This window comes from Scyliorhinus canicula, chromosome 9, assembly GCF_902713615.1.
Source record: "Scyliorhinus canicula chromosome 9, sScyCan1.1, whole genome shotgun sequence".
Lineage (NCBI taxonomy): Eukaryota > Metazoa > Chordata > Chondrichthyes > Carcharhiniformes > Scyliorhinidae > Scyliorhinus > Scyliorhinus canicula.
The window spans coordinates 5,310,105-5,322,476 of record NC_052154.1 but is presented as its reverse complement, the minus strand read 5'-3'; the positions used below and the strand labels follow the sequence as shown (position 1 = coordinate 5,322,476).

The 12,372-nt window shown below is 48.3% G+C and overlaps 1 protein-coding gene across 2 annotated transcripts in view; it reads left to right on the top strand.

Annotated features, from left to right (window-relative positions):
• Positions 1-12,372, top strand: part of bean1 (brain expressed, associated with NEDD4, 1) — a 120,896-nt gene that overhangs the window by 76,313 nt on the left and 32,211 nt on the right. For both annotated transcript variants that reach the window (XM_038806237.1, XM_038806236.1), the window contains one exon: positions 9,912-10,121. In XM_038806237.1, the coding sequence (XP_038662165.1) occupies positions 9,912-10,121 (210 nt within the window). The remainder of the gene's footprint in view (positions 1-9,911; positions 10,122-12,372) is intronic.

Sequence of the window (12,372 nt, the reverse complement as noted above, 5' to 3'; positions counted from 1 at the left end):
TCTGAGGGAGGATGTTGTTGCTATGGAGGGAGAGCAGCGAAGGTTTACCAGGCTGATTCCTGGGATGGCGGGACTGTCATATGAGGAGAGACTAAATCGGTTAGGATTATATTCATTGGAGTTTAGAAGAGTGAGAGGGGATCTCATAGAAACGTATAAAATTCTAACAGGATTAGACAGGGTAGATTCAGATAGAATGTTCCCGATGGTGGGGGAGTCCAGAACTAGGGGTCATAGTTTGAGGATAAGGGGTAAATCTTTAGGACTGAGGTGAGGGGAAAATTCTTCACCCAGAGAGTGGTGAATCTGTCGAATTCATTACCACAGAAAGTAGTTGAGGCCAAAACATTGTGTAATTTGAGGGCAGCACGGTGGCGCAGTGGGTTAGCCCTGATGCCTCACGGCGCTGAGGTCCCAGGTTCGATCCCGGCTCTGGGTCACTGTCCGTGTGGAGTTTGCACATTCTCCCCGTGTTTGTGTGGGTTTCGCCCCCACAACCCAAAGGTGTGCAGGGTAGGTGGATTGGCCACGCTAAATTGCCCCTTAATTGGAAAAAATGAATTGAACAATAGAACATTACAGCGCAATACAGGCCCTTCGGCCCTCCATTTGCGCCAGCCTGTGAAACCAATTTAAAGCCTATCTACACTATTCCATTATCATCCATATGTTTATCCAATGACCATTTAAATGCCCCTAATGTTGGCGAGTCCACTACTGTTGCAGGCAGGGCATTCCACGCCCCTACTACTCTCTGAATAAAGAACCTACCTCTGACATCTGTCCTATATCTATCTCCCCTCAATTTAAAGCTATGTCCCCCTCGTGCTAGACATCACCATCCGAGGAAAAAGGCTCTCACTGTCCACCCTATCTAATCCTCTGATCATCTTGAATGCCACTATTAAGTCACCTCTTAACCTTTTTCTCTAACAAAAACAGCCTCAAGTCCCTCAGCCTTTCCTCATAAGATCTTCCCTCCATACCAGGCAACACCCTGGTAAATCTCCTCTGCACCCTTTCCAATGCTTCCACATCCTTTCTATAATGCGGACACCAGAACTGCACGCAATACTCCAAATACTGCCGCAACAGAGTTTTGTACAGTTGCAACATGACCTCATGGCTCCGAAACTCAATCCCTCTACCAATAAAAGCTAACACACCGTATGCCTTCTTAACAGCCCTATCAATTGGGTATCTGGTCCATCCTAATAGTCAAAACATCTTCTCCAGGTCCACTCTATCCAGGCCTTGCAGCATCCTGTAAGTTTCAATAAGATCCCCCCTCGTCTTTCTAAACTTCATCGAGTACAGGCCCAGGGTCCTCAACCGTTCCTCATACAACAAGCTCTTCATTCCAGGGATCAGTCTTGTGAACCTCCACCGGGCCCTTTCCAAGGCCAGCACATCCTTCCTTAGATACGGGGCCCAAAACTGCTCACAATACTCCAAATGGGGTCTGACCAGAGCCTTATACAGCCTCAGCAGTACATCCCTGCTCTTGTATTCTAGCCCTCTGGAAATGAATGCTAACATTGCATTTGTCTTCCGCACTGCCAACCTGCATGTTTACCTTAAGAGGGATATGGAGGGAAGGCGGGAAGAGTGCAGAAAAGATTTACTCGGATGCTACCGGGACTTGATGGTTTGAGTTATAAGGAGAGGCTGGATAGACTAGACTATTTTCCCTGGAGCGTAGGAGGCTTAGGGGTGATCTTATAGAGGTTTGTAAAATAATGAGGGGCATAGATAAGGTAGATCGTCAACATCTTTTCCCAAAGGTAGGGGTGGTCTAAAACTAGAGGGCATAGGTTTACGGTGAGAGGGGAGAGATAGAAACGGGCCCAGAGGGGCAATTCTTTTCACACAGAAGGTGCTGAGTGTCTGGACTGGGCTGCCAGAGGCAGTGGTAGAGGCCAGTACAATTTTGTCTTTTAAAAAGCATTTATATGGATTATACGGATATACAGTTATACGGATAAGATGGTTATCGAGGGATATGGGCCCAATGCGGGAAATTGGGACGAGCTTAGTGGTAAAAACTGGGCGGCATGGACACGTTGGGCCGTAGGGCCTATTTTTATGCTGTAACTTCAATGATTATGACTCTAATCCTGAACCAAGATTCCAAAGTTCCTTTGTGCTTAAGATTTCCGAAGCCTTTCCCCATTTAGAATATGGGGCGGGCCGAACCCCGGGGGGTCGGAGAATCGCCTGGGGCCGGCGTCAATCCCGCCCCTGCCGTGTCCCGAATTCTCCGCCCCCCCCTGAGATTCGGCTGACAAGCCTCTCCCGCCGGCGGGAATCAAAACGCCTACCTTACCGGCGGGACCAGGCGGTGCGGGCGGGCTCCGGGGTCCTGGGGGGGGGGGGGGGGGGATCTGACCCCGGGGGGTGCCCCCACGGTGGCCTGGCCCGCGATCGGGACCCACCGATCGGCAGGCGGGCCTGTGCCTTGGGGGCACTCTTTTTCTTCCGCCTTCGCCATGGTCTTCGCCATGGTGGAGGCGGAAGAGACCCCCTCCCCTGCGCATGGGCCGGTATGACGTCAGCAACCGCTGACGCTCCGGCGCATGCGCGGACTTACGCCGGCCGGCGAAGTCTTTTCGGCCCCGGCTGGCATGGCGCCAAAGGCCGTTCACACCAGCCGGCGGAGCGGGAACCACTCCTGCGTGGGCCTAGCCCCTCAATGTGAGGGCTTGGCCCCTAAAAGTGCGGAGAATTACTCACCTTTGGGGCGGCCCGACGCTGGAGTGGTTCGCATCACTCCGTCACGCTGGGACCCCCCGCCCCGCCAGGTAGGGGAGAATCCCGGCCATAGTCTGTGCCTCTATTCTTCCTTCCAAAATGCATAACCTCACTTTTCCATATTGTATTCCATCTGCCAATTCTTTGCTCACTCTCCGAGCCTGTCCAAGTCCGTCTGCAGCCCCCCCGCTTCCTCAACACTACCTGTCCCTAAAACACAATCCCTCACAGCAGCCTCTCACCAACCAATCAACTTAGCGTATTTCTGTGCCATCACTCCTGCATTTCGTTTTCGAACTCAGCCCCCACCCGCAGTACAGGACGTCCCTCGCAGGTCGAGCTGAACTCCGCCCCCTGCCGCAGTACAGGACGTCCCTCGCAGGTCGAGCTGAACTAAGCCCCCTGCCGCAGTACAGGAGCTCCCTCGCAGGTCGGGCTGAACTCAGCCCCCTGCCGCAGTACAGGACGTCCCTCGCAGGTCGAGCTGAACCCAGCCCCCTGCCGCAGTACAGGACGTCCCTCGCAGGTCGAGCTGAACCCAGCCCCCTGCCGCAGTACAGGACGTCCCTCGCAGGTCGAGCTGTCTCCACTCCCGGTAATAAAAGCCTTTCGATCTCAGCCATGAAAATTTTCAGGGACTCAGCCTCCACAGCTTCCAGGCCTTGCTCATCAAGGCCGCCGCTCGCCTTTCTGAGGATAGAAGATGAAAGGATCACCTTGTTCCCTCCTCACTGAACTCCCTCAATCACCAAACTCCAACGTAAGCACTTTACTGCAGCTCAAAGCAGCACCCCAGTCCAGATAGTCAGTACTGTAGGAAAGCCTGCTTTCATTCACAATGAAACTAGCCTCTGAAAACCTGTTTAAGCAAGTTGTCTAATGAACTAGTTGTAGCCGAAAGCACAGCTTACATAATTGCAGTGTTGATGTAAGCTTACTTGTGACAATAATAAAGATTATAATAAAGATTATTATGAATCCTGTTTTAAAGTTAGCCTAAAATTCACCTTCTTCCAACCCAAACAGCAAATTTTAGTTAATTACTAAATTAAAAAGGAAGACAAGACTTTAGCTAGAAATTAACCCATAAGTTCCCTCAGTCATCAAACTCCTATTTAAGCACTCTACTGCAGCACTCCAGTTCAAACTTTCTAACTTTGTGAAATAATTTGGCTTAACGTCTTCTAAATTACCTAATGTCCTTTAGGGAAGGAAATCTGCCGTCCTTACCCGGTCTGGCCTACATGTGACTCCAGACCCACAGCAATGTGGTTGACTCTTAACTGCCCCTCAAGGGCAATTAGGGATGGGCAATAAATGCTGGCACAGCCTGTGACACCCACATCCCATGAACGAATAAGAAAAAAAACACTCCCTCCCTGTTTTACAAAAAAAACATATACATTAAAATATTAAATGGTACACGTACATAATTTCCCAGAATCGAATATGACTAAACCACTTGGGGTGAAGGGGATCAAAGGATATGGGGGGAAGGTGGGATTAGGCTATTGAGTTGGATAATCAGCCATGATCATTATGAATAGCAGTGCAGGCTTGAAAGGTCAAATAGAACCATAAGGCCATAAGATATAGCCCAGAATTGGGCCATTTGGCCCAACAAGTCTGATCATGGCTAATAATTTTCTCATCCCCATTCTCCTGCCTCCTCCCCAAAACCCCTGATCCCTTATTTAATCAAGAACCTATCTCTGTCTTAATGACACTCAGTGATTTGGCCTCCGCAGCCTTCTGCGGCAAAGAGTTCCACAGATTCACCACCCTGAAAAAAATCCTCCTCATCTCAGTTTTAAAGGATCGTCCCTTCAGTCTGAGGCTTTGCCCTCGAGTTCTAGTCTCTCCGAGGGAAAACATCTTCTCCATGTCTACTCTGTCTAGCCCTCTCAGTATTCTGTAAGTTTTAATGGCATTCCCCCTCATCCTCCTGAACTCCAACGAGTACAGCCCCAGAGTTCTCAACCGTTTCTCATATGGCAAGTCCTTCATTCCCGAGATCGTTCTTGTGAACCTTCCCTGGACCCCCTCCAAGGCCAGAACATCATTCCTCAGATACAGGGCCCAAAACTGCTCACAATATTCCCAATTGGGTCTGACCAGAGCCTTATACAGTCTCAGCAGTACATCCCTGCTCTTGTATTCTAGCCTTCTTGAAATGAATGCTAGCATTGCATTTGCCTTCTTAACTGCCAACTGAACCTGCACGTTAACCTCAAGAGAATCTTGAACAAGGACTCCCAAGTCCCTTTGTGCTTCTTGAGTCCCAAAGCCTTTCCCCAATTAGAAAATAGCCTGTACCTCTTCTTCCGATCTGAGTGCTTAACCTCACACTTTACCACGTTGTATTCCATCTGCTACTTATTTGCTCATTCTCTTAGCCTGTCCAAGTCCTTCCGCAGTCCGCCTGCTTGCTCAACACTACTTATCCCTCTACATATCTTTATATCAAATGCAAACCATGCAACAAAGCCTCAGTTCCTTCTTCCAGATGTGTAATATATGCCGTGAATAGTTATGGTCCAAATACAAGGTAAAGGTAAAGTTGTTATAGTCCCAGATGACCATAGGCTGCTTTCCCCTTTGAAGGGGGGGAGAGCTGACTGGCGGTGATTTAACCTGAGGATCACCCACACCTCAGGCGAGGGGCAAGGTTGAGAAGGCAGGTCCTTCATAAATAACCTCAGCCAGTACGGGAATTGATCCCACGCTGCTGGCCTTGCTCTGCATCACGAACCAGCTGTCTAGCCAAGTGAGCTAAACCAACTCCAACCAACCCCTGAGGCACACCATTAGTCACCGCCTGCCATCCTGAAAAAGACCCCACACTCTGCCTTCTGCCAGTCAGCCAATCCTCTATCCATGCCAGTATCTTGCCCCTAACACCATGGACTCTTATTTAACAGCCTCCTGTAAGGCACCTTGTCAAAGGGCTCTTACCTCCTCAAAGAACTCCAACAGATTTCTCAGGCGTGACTTCCCCTTGACGAAGCCATGCTAACTCAATCCTATTTTACCGTGCACTTGCAAATACTCCGTAAGCTCATCCTTAATAATGGACTCTGAAATCTTACCAATGTCCGAAGTCAGGCTAACCGGCCGATAATTTCCCGTCTTCTGCCTCCCTGCCTTTTTGAACAGGGGTTAAGCCATGTTCTCATCCTCTCAAACCCTCCCTGACTCCAGTGATTCCTGAAAGATCACTACCAATGCCTCCAGAATTCCTCCCACAGTCCAAAGATGTATGGGTTAGGTGAATTGGCCATGCTAAATTTCCCTTAGTGTCCAAAAAAGGTTAAGTGGTGGTTACTGGGTTACGGGATAGGGTGGATACATGGGCTTCAGTCGGGTGCTCTTTGTAAGGGCTGGTGCAGACGTGATGGGCCGAATGGCCTCCTTCTGCACTGTAAATACAGTGATTCTATGATCTCCAAGGCACTTAGCGATGTGCAATAAATGCTGGTCTGACCAGAGACGCCCACATCAGATAAATGAATAAAAAACACGGTTGTTGGTGCGCTGGGGCTGCGGTTGCTGCTCCGTCTCCAGCCACAGGGGGGCGCCGGCGCTGCAGCGCTGCTCCGCCTCCAGCCGGCAGGGGGGTGCCGGCGCTGCGGTTGCAGCTCTGCCTCCAGCCACAGGGGGGTGCTGGCGCTGCGGTTGCAGCTCCGCCTCCAGCCACAGGGGGGCGCCGGCGCTGCAGTGCTGCTCCGCCTCCAGCCACAGGGGGGCGCCGGCGCTGCGGTTGAAGCTCCGCCTCCAGCCACAGTGGGGTGCCGGCGCTGCGGTTGCAGCTCCGCCTCCAGCCACAGGGGGGCGCCAGCGCTGCGGTTGCAGCTCCGCCTCTGGCTGGTTTAGCACAGTGGGCTAAACAGCTGGCTTGTAGTGCAGAACAATGCCAGCAGCGTGGGTTCAATTCCAGTACTAGCCTCCCCGAACAGGCGCCGGAATGTGGCGACTAGGGGATTTTCACAGTAACTTCATTGAAGCCTGCTCGTGACAATAAGCGATTATTATTATTATGATTGTGTGCCAAACCAAGAGCTGAGATGTAGACATAATCTAGACTGACACTGCAGTGCAGATTATAGAAACACTGGGGTGAATTCTCTGCCTCCCCAGGCGTGTGCTTCACGGCATTGCACTGTCGCTGGCAGCGGGATTCTCCGTTCTTCCGCTGGCCAATGGGATTTCCCATTGTAGCCCCCACGCTGCCGTGAAATCCATAGGGGGGGGTGGGGCCTGCCAGCCCCCACCATCTCCACTTCAAGGGGAGGGTCCACCATTCCATCACAGAATAATGAAGGGTGGACAATGAAAGTCAGCCTTGCAGTTATGCCCTTGTCCGAAGAATTAACAAAAAAAATGTGTCTTTCGTTTAGACAAAAATACTGTCGACCTGCGTAAGTACAGAAGAAATAGTAGCTGGAGGGGGCCATTCGGCCCCTCAAGGCTGCCCCACCATTCAATCCGATCATGGCTGATTCATGACTCGATGATTATTTTCACTGCCTTGAACCAGGTCATTGTTGCTATTTCCCAATTGACATTTCACTTATTGTCCACATTTCATTGTCAATAACTTATTCAGCCTCACGTGAAGGAAGTTATGATCTGGGTTCGGCTTGGCAACAAAGTGTTTTTTCTCTTTTTTCTGTGGCCTCAGCCATTGCGAAGCCCACTGCTGTCAAGAAGCCCAGGAGATCATGGCTTCCAGGCCATTTAACCACATTAGTGAACTCCTGAGTGGAATTTGTGCAAGATTACGATTGTGCAGAAGCTTCTCTGAGTCAATCAAATGGAAAATCCTTCATAGAATTATAGAATCAGACAGCAGTGTGAATATGACTGGAAACTCTGATTTAGTGATGTTAATTGAGGGTTAAACATTAACCAGGACAGCAGGGAGATCTCCCCCGGACTTCTTCAAAATGCTGTCTATGGGATCTCTTATGCCAGTTTAATTACTTTTCTGAAAGACGGCATCTCAGACTGTGCAGCACTCCCTCAGTACTGCACTCGATTTGAATAGGTTCAAAATTATAAGGAAAGAGAAGTGGGTTAGGAGACATCTAGGTTACACACACAGGGCTGTTTTTTATGGTGCACTATAGTCCCTGTCCCCCAGGCCCAGCTGAAAGGTCACCATATCGTCCACCAACAGCCCCAATGACTGCCCTGCAGCAAAACACGGGCAACAGCATTAATTGCTTTAAGGCGAGACCTCTGTCCCTATCTCAGGACAATGTCTCGCTTTACAGGGCTGCAGGTTGACATTTAAAGATCCCATAACACAACTAAAAGACCAACAGGAATTCCCCTATTGATCAGCGAAAAGTAATTCACTCCACCAACAATGCTGTCAGCTACCTGGGCCCGAAGAGCAGCAATTCTCTCCCGTAATCTTCCCATTGCTCGGCCTCTTTATCCTCCCTTAAGACAGTCTTTAAAACCTACCTCTTTGGGAAAGCACTTGGTCATCTGTCTACTATCTCCCATTCTGTTTTACCAAAATATTACCATGAGGTATTTTATATCCACCTAAAAGGGGAAAATGAGTCTCCCACTCTTATCCAAAAGATGGCACCTCTGATCCACACCATGGTAAACGAATCCCAATCCCAAAATAAAGTGTGAATCTAGACACTAATCTTTTTCTTGATCATATTTTCAGTATGCAGCATTATGTATGTCTGCCTCCTATCAACTAACTCACTGTCCCAGCAGTCTCTCTTTATAAGTGCTCTAGGTACTTAATTTAATTAATGCATCTATTATCAGCACAGTTGTTGGACAGAGCAGCCTTGATTCCGAGAACATTGCCTCATGCCCTGGCCAATATTTATCCTGCAACAACATCAATAAACAAGATTATTTGGTCATTATCACATTGCTGTTTGTGGGAACTTGCAATTCACATATTGCCTGCTGTGTTTGCTGCATTACCAGAGAGTACACTTTTTAAATAAAGCAATTACTTGGCTGTGAAGCACTTTGGAAAATCCTGAGGTAGTGAAATGCAAGTTTTTTCTTTCCATCCAGATTTGTTTGTACTATTGTACTATGTCACATGTATTATTGATGAATGTAGAAATTGTTATATATTAAATTTTATATCTGTTGCAGGAATGCTTATAAAAGCCCGGGTTAAGGTATATATTTGTGGCAGTAATATTATTAAAGAGCCTAGGTTAAGTACCAAGATTGTGTCTGCTAAATTTTTACTTAAGGAGCTGTAAAAGAGTGAGGTAATTATTGATTTTAACCATTTTCTTAGTTACAGATAAAAAGCTAATGGAATCGTGTTTTGAATGCTGGACATTCCCTGGAGTGTAGATAATTTATGGGGGGAGTGGTGTTTAGTCCTAGATAAGCAAGTCATGGAACTTAGTGGTCTAGAGATGATGTAACTAATGGAAGGAGCCAGGTCTGTCTGTAGTTTTGCAGTTTGCTATAAGATTTCAAGTTGACCAGTATTTTTGCCAAACGCTGTTAGATTGAGTAGAATTGTATTGGATCTGCTCTTGAAAGGAACTCTCTCCAAAAAGCTAAGCAAGTAAACATGTTTTGTTAACTTTAATTATAAGTGCCATTTGATCCGTATTGGGTTGCTTAATTGGAATTAGCAGCAGGAATTAGTTCAGTTAGTTTAAGTTTTTCCTTTTGTTTAAAAACTGTTCAAGTGATAATTGTAAAGCTGTTTTATTTGATAATGTGGTTAATTGTAATGTTGTAATTAAAGTTTTTTTTAACATAAAAGATTCATAGTGGTCACAGTCATCACCCATGGGGTGAAGTATCCTTTCCTCACAGTTTTTACAAATTTAAAAGTATCCTTACAAATGTTGGCTGTTGAGTAGACTATCTATCTCTCACTGCTCCTGTCAAATTCTCCATTAGAAATAAGAGTACAACAGTTGCTGGTGGGTGTCTCAGTGGGAGCGTTGGGTACATTACTGTTTTGCTTGTTTAGTTCAATCAATGACAACATTTTGAAGTACATCAAATGCAGAGACACGCGCCAAATGACAGCTGGAGACACAATTTAGTCCTCGTCACATTTGGTGGATTTAAAAATACTGGGTCGTCTTTGAATGTAATTTTTGGAGTTCTTCTGCCTGCTGAAACCTTCTCTCTATGTTCAGAGATTCGTTCGAACCAGAGTGGTGGCCACAATGGATATCAACACTACAACGAGGGCAGCAGTGATGCCAATTTGCTGGTGTCGCCCCTGGTTGTGGCAGGAATCGTGATTGGATTGGTCCTCTTCCTCTCCTGCATGACCATCATCGTCGGCAGCTTGAGAAAAGACGGCCGCTTAAGAAATTCTCACATCAGTACCGAGGCCACTTACGGTGAGTCCCCTTTCAAACTGTGACCTCCTCCTTTCCTCCTTGGCATTCGGAGCCCAAAACCGCATCGCAAACTTTTCATGTGGAGGAGAGACATCCCTTGGCTGTGCCCCGTCCCCTCCCCTCACCCACCACCTCAGCTCAATATGGTTTCTCGACAAAGGCTTCCACTGGGGAACCTAAGAAAGATCGATCAGAGCATTTTCCAAATGGTGAGGAGTTAGGAACCATGGAGGAACAGGCAGACATGGGATCCAAGTCTAGAAATCGCAAAGCTGAGGGAGGGGGGCAAAAATAATTCAAAAAAAGTAATGAAATGTTGGCACTGGGGGCCTGGACCGAGGCCACATCTGGAATAAGTGCATTCGCCTCTGGACACCGCACCTCAGGAAGGATATGTCGATGCTAGAATGGGTGCAGGCCCTTAGCTCAGTGAATAATAACCCTTCCTGTGAACCAGAAGCTCGAGATTCAACTCTGGACGTATTGGCCACCGATGGCCAATTATCTATCAGCACTCATGGTTGAAAATGAATTGTTGGGTTTGATGTTGAAGAACATCCAGTGACAGTGGGACCCATAAGGACCTGGCTGCATTGTGTGAGGAGGGGATAAAGAGGTAGGAAATTGGAGGAATCAAAAATGACTGCAGAATCCATGTTATGAACAAACCAAATAACCAGCTCATTTTCATTCATATTGTTCCTTTAACATGGTAAATCTTTCCAAGATATTTCGCAGGAGCCTTGGCAATCAGAAACTGACACCCGACCACATTGACGATAGAAGGGCCAATGAGCAAAGGTTGGCCAAGGAGAGAGAGAGGATGAGTTGTTTAGGTCGGGAGTTGAGGACCAATACAGATTGAAGCTTAGCAGTGAATGGGGTTGTGCAGGAAAGCAGAAATAAATGAGAACCGAGGGTTGTGGGGCTCCCCCCAGAGAGAGTGAGAACCAGCAATAAATAACACACCCTGGCCACAAGTCACGAGATTTGAATAACAATAACCTGATTGAATGATGAGACTGTGAAACACACCATCAGCGGACGGCCAAACCCTGAATAAATGTGTTGACCCTGATTTAAATTTGCGGTGGTCTTGTCGATCGAGCTCAGTTGGTCGCACTTTACCGCCCCGAGTTCCTCAGCTGCTGCCTTGTGCGAGACGTGTCTGTGAATGTGATCACCACTAACGTTACAAGATCACCGGCGTGAACGACTCTGCGTTCAGAACCTTCAATAAACCGCCACAATTGTTGTGGAGATGCAATCTGCGCAGTTCGGCGCTTTATTGCCGAGAAAGCCGATGGTCCGGTTCATTTCTATCTCAATGTATCGTATCAATGGGCATCTTGAGAAATGTGTGGTGGGAAAAGGCACAAATCTTTTGCCTCGATCCCAGGTTACCAGGCCTAAATCATTCCATTTCACACATCACTCACTCTTTCCTGGCTCCTCAATATACCGGGCGGGATTTACCCACCGTCCCGCCATGGGATGTTCGGCGGCGGAGGCAGCCCGCCAAGCGGGATTTATCGACCCAGCCGTTACCAACTGGGCACGGGGTGACCAGCCGGTAGATCACGGGGTGACCAGCCGGTAGATCACGGGGTGACCAGCCGGTAGATCACGGGGTGACCAGCCGGTAGATCACGGGGTGACCAGCCGGTAGATCACGGGGTGACCAGCCGGTAGATCACGGGGTGACCAGCCGGTAGATCACGGGGTGACCAGCCGGTAGATCACGGCCATCAGATGATCCCTTCTCACTCCTCACAAATCACGGTGATGGAAATTGAACAGTGACACATTGGAGGAGTAGAAATATCCCCTCAGAGATTGAAACTGTACCAGATTCATGGACAGTAGTAGAGAAAGAATGGTATTGTATCTAACCCCGTGCTGTACCTGTCCTGGGAGTGTTTGATGGGGACAGTGTAGAGGGAGCTTTACTCTGTATCTAACCCCGTGCTGTACCTGTCCTGGGAGTGTTTGATGGGGACAGTGTAGAGGGAGCTTTACTCTGTATCTAACCCCGTGCTGTACCTGTCCTGGGAGTGTTTGATGGGGACAGTGTAGAGGGAGCTTTACTCTGTATCTAACCCCGTGCTGTACCTGTCCTGGGAGTGTTTGATGGGGACAGTGTAGAGGGAGCTTTACTCTGTATCTAACCCCGTGCTGTACCTGTCCTGGGAGTGTTTGATGGGGACAGTGTAGAGGGAGCTTTACGCTGTATCTAACCCCGTGCTGTACC